The following is a 13,205-nucleotide window of genomic DNA, read 5'->3' on the forward strand; positions in this document are numbered from 1 at the left end:
ACATCACTGCAAAAGGGTTTTCTAATGATCAGTTGGCCTTTTAAAATGATAAACTTGGATTAGCTAACACAACATGTCATTGGAACACAGGAGTGATGGTTGCTCCGTACGCCTATGTAGATATCCCATAATAAATCTGCCATTTCCAGCTACAATAGTCATTTACAACATTAACAATGTCTACACTGTATTTCTGATCAATTTGATGTTATTTTAATGGACAAAAAATGTGCTTTCCTTCAAAAACAAATTTCTAAGTGACCCCAAACATCTGAAAGGTAGTGTAGCTGCAAAGTATAATTTTAACTGTGCTGATCTATTCTTTGTCGTGTACCTGTGTGTGCCATAACCTGGCTGCTCTGGAGCTGGGGATTGGCTCCTCCCCCAGGGGTTCCTGGGGCGCTAGTCACCTGACCCTGGACAAAGTTCTGGTTCCCTGGGACGTTAGGGAACCCCATGGGCAGACGATTGGGCATGCCTATGATCAAACACCACCGTTGGGAATTTCATTAGCCCAGCATAAATGGTCATTATAGTAAGCCTGGATACAGATAACTGTCTGAATATTACTTTGATTTCAGCATGAATTGTGTTACTAACTAATAAGTCATTCTAACTAATAAGGCAATGCTTCAGGAGATCATTTGTGACCATGGAACAAACCTACACTGTGAAAGTGAATGCATCATTTGTAGTCATCTGCAGTAGTTCAATTTCTTACCTGCCATTCCTCCTTGATGAACCGGAGGTCCAGCCTGCCCATTTTGGGGCATTACCATGAACCCTTGCTGCATGTTACCCTGCTGTCCCAGTATTGCCCTGCCCGGTGAGCCTACCCCTTGAGGGAAACCCTGTGGGGTCATAGGTCTCGGGCCCAGCTGAGCCTGACCCTGCCCAATCATGGGAGGAGTCCCTGGAGAGCCCTGCTGGAAGAGGGAAGGTGAAGACCCAGGAGACTTGGCTGTGAGGTTTCCCTGAGGCCCTGCTGAAGGAGGTCTAGGGGGTCCAGGCCCACCTTGGGGACCTTTAGGCTGGGGGGCTGCAAACTGACCAGCCCCTGGCTGCTGCTGGAGCTGCCCCTGCACCATAGCATTAAACACCTGGCCAGCCTGTTGGCTACCAAACGGGTACGGAGGTGGAGGGTGGCTGGGGGTCTGGACCGTAGCCAGGGAGGGGGGACGTTGAGTCATCTGAGCTTGGGGAGGGGCCTTCCTCCAGGCTGAGCCCATGGGTCCTCCCTGGGCTGGCGGAGGCTGGAGGACCCCTGAGGGGAGCTGGTTCCAGCCGGAGGGTACAGGCATCTGGCCAGAGGGGTTGAAGGGGGGACGGGGGCCACCAAGCTGGGAGAGCTGGGCTTGTTGCTGGGCCTGCTGCTGTTGCTGCAGCTGATGGAGGGTAGCCGGGTTTAGCTGCCTCCCCACCTGCATGGTCTGTGGTCAAAATACAGCCTTTATAAATACAGTCAACTTCTGATACATTTAATCCTTGCATTAATTGGTAGTATTGATAGTGATTATAATGCATGGTTATTGTTGAGCTCCATTAGTGATTGTGTACCTGCATGTGGTGAGCTGCCTGGGGGGGTATGGGTCCTTGGCCATAGGGGCCAGCCTGGGGATGCTGAAGCTGCTGCTGCAAGGACATCATTGGGCCCATCGCATCTGAAGGGAGGGTAAAAACGTATATGGTCTTTGAACAAGTTGCACATATTTTGGATGTGTGAATGAGTTAACTGGTTGCTTATTAAGCATGCATATGTCCTCACCAGTTTGTGAGGGGGGTCTAGGGGCTCTGGGGTGCATCTGTCCACTGCTGCCGGGAACCATGGCCTGTCCAGACATACTGGGGCAAGGGGGGACCATCGACGGGTTGCTCATTCTCATGCCTCCTACAAGAGATTGGTATGGGAGTTGGTTTATATTCTAACAACTAAAAGACGATCAATGAATGCATAGAGTTCAGCTTGTCACTGTCCTGCCCCAAGTCACCTGGGCCTGGTTGTCCTGGGAATCCCAAATCCATCCTCATCTGACCGGACGCACCGATTGGTCCGTTTACCCTGACCTCCTGACCTCTATTCTGCCCAATGGCCACGTTTATGGCTCCTTCACCTGGACGAAACAAAAACAAATAAAAACCATTAACAACAACAATCAGGATCTAAGTACTTTTCAGGATGCTTACTATAAAATAAACAATACATTTTGGGCCTGACCATACCCATGGCTGCTGCTATTTTGGTACTGTACATACCCTCTATCTGTACAGAGAGGATGCCCAGGTCTCGGAGCTGCTGCTGGTTGTTCTGGGCCAGCAGCCTGAGGCGCTCTGCCGCGTCCCGAGGAATGTTAAAGGTGACACGCACACTGTTCCATGGCTCCACATGCTGGAGCTGCAGTCTTTCTGAGTCTGTAGAGGGATAGGTAGACATGAAGAAAGAGAGGATGAGACATGGGGGATGAGGGGGGAGTGGTAGGAGTACAATACAATACCTCAATATCACTGTTCTTATCAGTATATAAATAATACAGAGCTCTGAAATGGCTTTCAACATTTTACTTTCATAATACATTAAAAAGTTGTAAAGTGATTAGCCAGTTAGAAAGGTGCACCACATCACCAACCATTACTAACCCAATTCAAGCATACTAGGCATCCTGTTAAGTATGTTGTCAAGTTTCTCTTGGAAGTCCTCGTCATCCATGTTTCCCCGAAAGGCAACAAAGATGTTGAAATCCCCCGCTTCCCCTCTGCCTCTCTCTCCAACTCCCTCCTGCCGGTGCAAAACGTCATTGCCATGGTGAACGCCAGCATCCTCTCCGACTCCAGAGTCCTGGTCGGAATCTGAATCAGGGTCCCCATCTGGGACTACTGTCCACTGGGGAAGCTCTGATGGGGGGTGTTGATGTGCCATCCACCCCTCTTAGTGGGACTGGCGTGGGGAAGACTGGAACCGTTTATGCTGTAGAACCAAAAGATATCTTTAGAGGTAAAGTTATGCCCAATTGAGACAAATATTGTATGTGATCAACTACATGTAAATCCATGAAATGTCATGCAAAAAAAATGTTTTCAATGGAAAGAACATAAGTGTCAATCTAGAGTACCAGTCAAAAGTTTTAGGACACCTACTCATTCAAGGGCTTTTCTTTATCTTTACTATTCTACATTGTAGAATAATAATGAAGACATGTTAAACAAAATCAAAATATACGTTATATTTCAGATTCTTAAAAGTAGCCACCCTTTGCCTTGATGACAACTTTGCACACTGGAATGCATTACAATTAACAGGTATGCCTTCTTAAAAGTTAATTTGTGGAATTGCTTTCCTTCTTAATACATTTGTGCCAATCAGTTGTTGTGACAAGGACAGAAGATGGTCTTTTACCAAGTAGGGCTAAGTCCATATTATGGCAAGAACAGCTCAAATAAGCAAAGAGAAACAACAGTCCTTCATTACTTTAAGACATGAAGGTCAGTCAATTCAGAAAAATGTCAAGAACTTTGAAAGTTTCTTCAAGTGCAGTCGCAGAAACCATCAAGCGCAATGATGAAACTGACTCTCATGAGGACTGCCACAGGAAAGGAAGACCCAGAGTTACCTTTGCCGCAGAGGATAAGTTCATTAGAGAGTTACCAGCCTCAGAAATTGCAGCCCAAATAAATGCTTCACAGAGTTCAAGTAACAGACATCTCAACATCAACTGTTCAGAGGAGACTGTGAATCAAGCCTTCATGGTCGAATTGCTGCAAAGAAACTTCTACTAAAGGATACCAATATGAAGAAGAGACTTGCTTGGGCCAAGAAACACAAGCAATGGACATTAGAGAGGTGGAAATTTGTCCTTTGGTCTGGAGTCCATATTGGAGATTTTTGGTTCCAACCGCCGTATGGGTGAACGGATGATCTCCGCATGTGTATTTCCTACCGTAAAGCATGGTCAGGTCAGGTGTGGGGGTGCTTTGCTGGTGACACTGTCTGTGATTTATTTAGAATTCAAGGCACACTTAACCAGCATGGCATATTTCTGCAGATTTCTGTGGTAGCCATCCCATCTGGTTTGCGCTTACTGGGACTATCATTTGTTTTTCCAACAGGACAATGACCCAACACACCTCCAGGCTGTGTAAGGGCTATTTTAGGGTGATGGAGAGCTGCATCAGATGACCTGACCTCCACAATCCCCCAACCTCAACCAAATTGAGAAGGTTTGGGATGAGTCGGACCACAGAGTGAAGGAAAAGCAGCCAACAAGTGCTCAGCATATGTGGATACTCCTTCAAGACTGTTGGAAAAGCATTCCAGGTGAAGCTGGTTGAGAGAATGCCAAGAGTGTGCCAAGTTCTCATCAAGGGTGGCTATTTGAAGAATCTCAAATATAAAATAGATTTTGATTTCTTTAAGACTTTTTTGGTTACTACATGATTCCATATGTGTTATTTCATAGTTTGTCTTCACTATTATTCTACAATGTAGAAAATAGTAAAAAATAAAATAAATAAAAAATTAAATGAGTAGGTGTTCTAAAACTTTTGACCGGTAGTGTACATTCTGAGATACTTGGTGAAATAGACAGACATGTCCCCAAAACAATGGCAGTCTGAAAGTTCTAAGAGCAGTCTTTTATTTAACCAGCTTACCATTTATCTGCTACCATTTGCCTTTTTCTGTTAGAAATGTTGTGGTTTGAACTAGGCATCTGTGAAATATCAGCAAAGCAAAAGTGATTTCAAGAGCTACCAGATTTATTTTTAAAAAAGCACATTTTCTGTGTCCAGTGTCTGTGTTTATATGTTAAGGGGGTGATACTTTGGCATATAATGTTACCCATTTAAAAAAATGTTTCTTAAATAATTAACAATCTATGGTGTTTTTTGTATATACGTATGGCCCATCAGATTAATTGTAATGCTGTAAATGTTTATTTTATGGTTGTAAGTGATCAAATGAACTGGCAAATGTTTTATATTTAACAATTCTGAGTAAGTATTACTTCAGTAAGGATATACACTTTATTCAGTGACCTTAGGTATAGAAACTTTGATGGTCTGATCAGATTGTTTAAAAAAAATTTATGAACTGCAATTACTAAATCATTCCAATAGATGACTGCATAGCACCACAAATGACATGTCAGAAGAGCAGTTTTCTACCTGGATACAAATGAAATGCAAATTAAATTGTTATTGGGTTAAACAAGGAGTTCACAGTTTGTCATCAAACAAAAGAGAGCCAAGAAGATCTAGATGCAGAAATGTAAATACTAAAAACTAAAACGTCTAGACTTCAGATTCAATATGATGAAAAGGAGCACGGGCTACAACAGTCAAAGAAAGTTATCAGCTCCCTTTCAAATAAATATCAGAGCGCGCCAGAGACCTTGCGCAATTCAAACAAACGCAGTAAGCGGAAAGATGTTACAACAGATTTATTTCAAACTAAAATCACGGAGCAGGAAGGAGAGAACCACAGACTAGAGCAGGTTAATTTACAGTTAAGAGAGAAATAGAGGAGCTGCAAGTAAAAATTGAAAACCTTAAGCGTGGAAAAGAGAGCAATTTTAATAAACTTAGGTGTAAGAAGAGAAAGGAAAAATAATTGCCAGATAAAATGAAGGATTTAAACAATTCTGGCAATCCCAACAAAACAGAGAAGAAAGAGGTAGGGGCCTTTCTACATTAGTGGATGGTCGTGTGTTTAGTGACAACACTAGGCAGACGTGATGGAGTGATGGAGCTGACCTGTGCATTAGGGGTCAGTAGTAACAAAGCACCTGAAATAATAGATTGCGTAGTACAAAACATGGCAGAGATGCACATTTATAGGCTACCGACATGTTGACAAGTACAAATATTACACTGGAGGCAAGACAGGTGTCATTGCAGCAAATTCAAGATAGGATAATGCATGAAAACGAGGTTACGCTCACCACTGACGGGACCAGTAAAGCTGGGTCATAAATACGGAACAACAGGTTGTTGTTTTAAAGACAGCTCTAGGCTTCATTTATGTTTAAGACAACAGGCATCTAGTTCTGCGCAATGCACATTTGACACCATTGTAGAATTGGTACAGGACGTTGTCAGTGGTAAAACTGAGTTTTTATGCGATCACACATATTTACAAAAATAACAAACTTAAATGGGTGACAGAGCGAGCGTAGATAAAAAAAATTATGAGATTCTATCACAGTTCAGGTCAAACATAATACCAGATATTGTAGATGGGTTCAATGACACAGAAAAGGCTGGACTTTCTCTTGTCAATTAGCTATTTTGCAGTATGCACTTTATTGATGGGCTGGCACATCAAGTCACATATAGTCAGGGCGCCTCATTCATTCTTATCCAGCCCTCTGTCTAACCTGACATATACTGGCATATTTATTCATTTTCATGGTTAGGAGGATTTCAGAAATTATATTGTGGGTGGGTTGGGAAACGTATGTAGCATGCTTGTGTTGTAAACTGGCACGTGTTGGGAAGCATTGCACTGATAGCAATAACATAGGCTTACAGTGTCTTAGACAGACCTGTCAGAAGTTGCACCAATGCTCTTATTCAAGTGAATGGCATCACAATATATTTTTTTTAAATTTAACTAGGCAGGTCAGTTAAGAACAAATTCTTATTTTCAATGACGGCCTAGGAACAGTGGGTTAACTGCCTTGTTCAGGGGAAGAACGACAGATTTGTACCCTGTCAGCTCGGGGATTTGAACTTTCGATTGCTAGTCCAACGCTCTAACCACTAGGCTACCCTGCCGCCCCAATGAGGGAATTTGATCTTAATGTTTGAAAAATACACAGTACAAGCCAATAAACAATGTTGTGAACATTTCATATGTTGAAAGTGTTGCATCAGTTCTCATATTCAAGTGAATGGCATCACATGAACAAAGAGATTTGGTGTATTTATTTGGAAAACAACAAGGAACATGAACACCGGATAGCACAATAAAACCTCAAATCAACATTAGGTAAAATAAAAAATCTGAGGCAGCTCAAAAAATAAATGCAAAGAAAACAACAGAAATAAACCGAATACCATTTATTTATTAAAACCCGTTGGGGCTAGGGGGCAGTATTGTCACGGCCGGATGAAAAACGTACCCAATTTAAACAGGTTACTACTCTTGCCCAGAAAATAGAATATGCATATTATTAGTAGATTTGGATAGAAAACACTCTGAAGTTTCTAAAACTGTTTGAATGGTGTCTGTGAGTATAACAGAACTCATATGGCAGGCAAAAAACCTGAGAAAAATTTAATCAGGAAGTGGGAGAAATTAGAAATTTTGTTTTTGTTTTGAATCCCTTAAAACTAGTGACATAGGAATTACCTTTGCACCTCCTAACTCTTCCATTGGCTGTCAACAATCTTTAGGAACTGGTTTCAACCGTCAGCTGTTACCGGGCAGATAATTATGGCTCAGTCAATCATTGGCCAGTCTGAGGAGAGGTGTCTTATGATGCGCGTGCACGTGACTTCGTCATTTTTTTATTTTTCTTCTGGGATGAATACCGGTTGTAAAATGATCGCAATTTTACGTAAAAAAATACCCTAAAGGATTCATTGTAAACATCGTTTGACGTGTTTCTACAAACGGTAATGGAACTTTGAACATTTCGTCTATGGATTTGCGTCCACGCCACATGGCATTGTAAAGTGTTCTGGATGGGTCAACAAAACAGACGTATTTGGACATAAATTATGGACTTTGCAGAACAAATGAACATTTCTTGTGGAAGTGGGTGCCCATCCGAGTGCATTCCGCCGAAGATCAGCAAAGGTAAGTAAATATTTCCAACATATTGTTAGAGATTTGTCGACGTCTTGGTTGTAGGCTAACTATATAGCTTAGCATTGAAGGCTAAGTTCTGTACTCAGAATATTGAACAATGTGCTTTTTCCGTAACGTTATTTTGAAATCTGACAAAGTGGTTGCATAAAGGAGTAGATTATCTCTAATTCTTTAAATAATTGTTATACATTTTGTCAACGTTTATGAGTTCTTCTGTAAATTAAATGTGCCTATTCACCGGGAGTTATGGGGAGAAAACATTTTCTGAACGTCACGCGCCAATGTAAAAATTAGGTTTTTGGATATAAATATAAACTTGATTGAACAAAAAATGCATGTATTGTCTAACATGATGTCCTAGGAGTGTCATGTGATGAAGATTGTCAAAGGTTAGTGCTTAATTTTAGCTGTATATCTGGTTTTGTGATGGCTATCGTGCTTGGAAAATTGCTTTTTTTTTTGCTGAGGTGCTATGCTAAAATAATCTAATGTTTTGCTTTCACCGTAAAGCCTTTTTGAAATCGGACAATGTGATTGGATTAACGAGTAGAGTATCTTTAAAATTCCGTATAATACTTGAATTTTAATTTTGAGATTATTTTGTTTTGAATATCGCGCCGTGCTATCTCACTGGTTGTTGTCCAACCAATCCCGTTACCGGGATTGTATCTCGAAGGGGTCCTCAAGAGGTTCAAAAAAAATGTTGTACCTTTATTTAACTAACTCATGTAATGAAACAAAAAAAGCCTACCCTTGCCGTGACAATTAAGATGAAGCCGGTCACTGCTATAAAGTGTGTGACTGGGTTGTGAGTGCCTCAGAAATAATCTATTAGTCCTAAAACAAAACGACACCATCGTTTTCATGTGACAGATTTGTTTCCTTAACTACATGTTTAGCGGTAGCATCGTCCTTCGGCCGGGGTAGAGCTGTTCCAATCTGTACCAGTGGACCACTGATGGTACGCAAATGGTACAACTGCTGATATGATGCTCGTTCCAAATGTGCCAGGGTGCACCCAGCAGTGTGCATCAGGCAATGCATGCTTCGAGGCTTCAAGTATAGAGTACATAAAACAAATATTAGGCGACATACCTGCACCCGCCCCTAGGGTTGCACATTTTGGGGAATATTCAGAGGTGGAAACTTTCCGTGGGAATTAACAGGAATATATGGGAATTAATGGAAATATATTCAAATTAATACCATTTAAATGCAGATGTTTTTTGCAGTGGAAATATTTACCATATCATATGGAGACAGAAACATAAACCTTTTACCTTATCATAAGTAGACATAATTGCTAATTATTAAATCCTTCCAATAGAAATTTAAAAAAACAATTTAGTTACTAAATTAACTTTAATTAAATGAGTTGACTCTTCACATGGGATGATTTCACTGAACAACAAAAGGGAATATTAAATTATCCCCAATGATCCATCACATCTCCCAAAAACGTTTTCAACATACATCTGTAAAATGATAGTTTCTAGACTAAAGCTTTGGTTGTCTTCCTCTCAGACTTCCATGTCTTCTCCCTGGACCTCCTCAATGTCCACCTCTTGAACATCAGACTGAGGCCTCATCTTCACTGTCACCTTCAAACCTTGTTGAGGATGGCTTGTTGTCAGGCTCAAAAGGCCTCAAATTTGCCAGATGGCCACCAATCTTTCAACCATTGTATTGGTCTGCCTGTTGCATGCTTTGGTATGTGTGTTCCCAAACAAAGACCATTTATTGTGGAACTGGGATTCCTGGGAGTGCATTCCGATCAAGATCATCAAAGGTAAGTGAATATTTATAATGCTATTTCTGACTTTTGTTGACTCCAACATGGCGGGTATCTGTATGGCTTGTTTTGGTGCCTGAGCGCTGTACTCAGATTATCGCATGGTGTGCTTTTGCCGTAAAGCTTTTTTGAAATCTGACAAAGCAGTTGTATTAAGGAGAAGTGTATCTTTAATTCTATGTAAAACACTTGTATCTTATATCAACGTTTATGATGAGTATTTCTGTTAATTGATGTGGCTCCCTGCAAAAAAACTGGATGTTTTTAAGGCAAAACATTACTGAACATAACGCGCCAATGTAAACCGACATTTTTTGATATAAATATGAACTTTATCGAACAAAACATACATGTATTGTGTAACATGAAGTCCTATGAGTGCCATCTGATCATCAAAGGTTAGTGATTCATTTTATCTCTATTTCTGCTTTTTGTGACTCCTCTCTTTGGCTGGAAAATGGCTGTATGTTTTTTTGTGACTAGGTCGCTGACCTAACATAATCATATGGTATGCTTTCGCCGTAAAGCCTTTTTGAAATCAGACACTGTGGCTGGATTAACAAGAAGTTAAGCTTTAAAATGGTGTATAATACTTGTATGTTTGAGGAATTTTAATTTTGGCGCCCTGCAATTTCACTGGCTGTTGTTGAGGTGGGACGATAGCGTCTCACATATCCCAGAGAGGTTTTAATCTGGACCGTCCGTGAATGAACGTCATTGCTGATAGCGTTTATGGTTTATTCGACTAGGTTTGATGCCAAAGCGAGGTAAAGGCATTGAGCAGCTCTGCCTTCTCACGCAAGTAGCCAATTCAATCTCTTGCTGACAGCAACCACTGCCTTCTTGCGCAAGGGAGGGGCTTCGGGTTGCATGATATAATCTCTTTTTTTGCAATTGCTGAAGTCCAATAGATGGCAGCATAACACCATAAATGAAATTTCATATGATTGTCAAATTCATCAACCAGCTTCGAGACGCTCTGCCTTCTCGCACAAGTAGCTAACTGTAAAGCAATGGGTGACCATTTTAGAAAATCATGGGACATATAATTTTTAGTTGCATGCTATTTTATCTCAATCATATTGCTGCTCATAGCCTACAGACATTGGTGAGGCAGCTGAGAAATAAATTGTATTTTTCTTAGTAGTTCCCGAGATCAGTCTCAACCCTGCCCTACACCAATTTCTGGACTTTCACATAGTGGTTACTAGGTCACACCCAATTCAAACCACATTTAAAAAATAAAACAAATGTGGCTTGTTTATCAAGTGTTCTGCTTTGCAATAATAAATATCCAAAAATAACTAATAACAATAAACAGCAAAAGGCTTACATAGGTTTTGATTTTTTTTAAATAACAACTGAAATGCTATTTAGTACTATAATGGTATTTACTAACATAATATTATTAATAAAATATTTTCCATACGTGTTGTAGGTTATCCCTATTGTATAATCCTAACCCTAAAATTAGGGGTTCGGGCTAAAATAGCTGAAAACTATGGGTAAGGCTAATATACTTTATGCGTGGGTTCAGGTTTTTTAAGGCAAAACACAGCTAGCTCTCTTGCTCCGCCCTGTGGCCTTCTGTGGGTACTACATAACTAATTTGTGACACTTGCTAGGCTCATGATCTGAGGTAGCAACTGCTTCAGCTCCACAAATCAATGAGCTCGACCTATCCATTTGATTTGAAACTCATTGAACCTGCTCAGCATTCGCTCAATTCGATGCCTATGAATGAACAGATTTCGACGCATATCAAATTAACAAGAAAAAAAACACATCGTTGGCTATTCGGTTATTTCTTAATTATAAAATGTTTAAAATCGGCCACATCTTGAAAAAGAGGGCTGGAACACGGTTATGTTTAGGCTTCACACCCTTTTTTGAAAACAAATATGGTTAACCATGACCAGAAAATGTTTAACGTTTGATTGCTATGCGCCAGCCGTCGCTACAAATGCGGTTCACCAGAATGTGTACCCAGGTGAACAATGAGCTTACTCACAAAGTAGTCGGAACCATGTTAATAATTAGTTACATGAAGAAACCTACGAGGTCAACGTGGGCAGGTCTTATTGACAGCAACAACGACGCAGAACAGTGAGCTGGGAATAAGACGTTGGGGAAAAGGTAGTCGGTGCCCCGGTGCTTACTTCGATCACACCGACAGGGTCATTGCATTTTGGTACACCAGCATTACATTCATATCCAATTAAACGCTGCGTTTGCCTTGCAGCGTTGCATATGCAGTGCGTTCGGTGTGGTGAATACAAACTGTATGCGAAAACGGCTTGACAGAAATGGTAGCAGAAGGTGAATGTTGAACTTTTGTTGCATACATATCCAGATGATGCTGCATACTATTTTGCGCAATGATGCTTTTGGTGTCCGAAGTATAGTCTAACAACATTGTAGTTCAATGTATAATACTGCCGTTGTCACGGGCGTTGTAACTGTTTCAAGCAGTATTTATAATGTGGTTCCATATTGCTTATTACAAGGTCCAGCGTCCAACACAAAGTTGCTTGTTATCACAATCATGAACATCATGACAGGTAGAGGTAGCTAGCTAGCGTTAGCTTGGTTAACTGTTGATGAGTTATAAACAAACACCAACGGGCTAACGTTAGTGAACACCATAGTTAGCTAGCTAACGGTACATGCTATAGCAATAACTAAACAGACGATTCGTACTGCTACATTAGATTTAGCCAACTCTAACTAGTATCTGGCAAAAGAGATTCAATAATTTATTCGATCGGCTAACTAAGGAGAACGATTACAAGGCCTTCGCTAACTGGCAATCGAATAAGACATTGACAAGCTTGCATAATACCGAGCAAACAAGCTAAGAACCTTGCAGTTGAATATTAAGAGATCACCAAAACACCAATTGGTGATAAACTGTCATTACACGGCGCAATACAATTAGAATAACTAGATCACGACACAGTTAACTGGGCCTGCTGGCTAGCTAAATCCAGCAGTTCGCTTTTAGGATTTATTACCTAGCTGCAAGCTACTAGTACATTGATTCATTATGTACCGGTTAGCTAACTACGTTAACGTAACTATCTATTTCATGATCTTCGTTCCAGCTAACGTTATGTTGCTGGTTAGCTAACTACATACAACTGCTTAAGACAAATGTTCAAAACAAACAACATAGAAAACAACGAAATCCTTACCAGATAGATCCATTTGGGAGCAAGTACAACAATGCAACGCCTGCTAGCTAAGAAAACAACATGAATCGGGGAGCCGTGGCAAAAAGGGCGTCTCTAGTTACCACAGCCACAAAGTCAGATGGCCGCCTACTCGACCAATCAGATGAGGGGGTGTGATGAAACGTAGCCGACCGCCTTGCATGGGAAACAATTTAATGGTTTTGATATAATGATTTATTTCAGACATAGATAAAGATGTAGAATATTTAATTCAACTGCTAATAATACTAGGTACATTTCAAATTAACAAATGCAAATGGTCTAATTCAAAACCTAACTTTTTTCACTTTATAAATGAATTTAAACAATATGGCACTGGTTTAACTAAAATGAAAAACAAAAAGGCAATTAAAACTTGTTGTATTATTAATGA

The 13,205-nt window shown here is 40.6% G+C and overlaps 1 protein-coding gene across 4 annotated transcripts in view; it reads right to left on the reverse strand.

Annotated features, from left to right (window-relative positions):
- Window positions 1-12,912, reverse strand: part of LOC106600629 (nuclear receptor coactivator 6) — a 31,312-nt gene extending 18,400 nt beyond the window's left edge. For 2 of the 4 annotated variants that reach the window (XM_014192129.3, XM_014192127.3), the window contains exons 1-8: window positions 12,794-12,912; window positions 2,635-2,962; window positions 2,254-2,409; window positions 1,989-2,111; window positions 1,766-1,888; window positions 1,558-1,661; window positions 722-1,430; window positions 335-478 (exon numbers count right to left, since the gene is read on the reverse strand). In XM_014192129.3, coding sequence (XP_014047604.3) covers window positions 335-478; window positions 722-1,430; window positions 1,558-1,661; window positions 1,766-1,888; window positions 1,989-2,111; window positions 2,254-2,409; window positions 2,635-2,914 — 1,639 coding nt within the window. In that variant the 5' untranslated portion in view covers window positions 2,915-2,962; window positions 12,794-12,912. Of the gene's footprint in view, window positions 1-334; window positions 479-721; window positions 1,431-1,557; window positions 1,662-1,765; window positions 1,889-1,988; window positions 2,112-2,253; window positions 2,410-2,634; window positions 2,963-4,644; window positions 4,704-12,793 lie in introns of all 4 variants that reach the window. The other 2 variants (XM_014192128.3, XM_014192130.3) reach the window with 2 other exon arrangements.
- Window positions 12,913-13,205: the final 293 nt, after the last annotated feature.

Source organism: Salmo salar, chromosome 03 (assembly GCF_965601325.2).
Source record: "Salmo salar chromosome 03, fSalSal1, whole genome shotgun sequence".
NCBI lineage: Eukaryota > Metazoa > Chordata > Actinopteri > Salmoniformes > Salmonidae > Salmo > Salmo salar.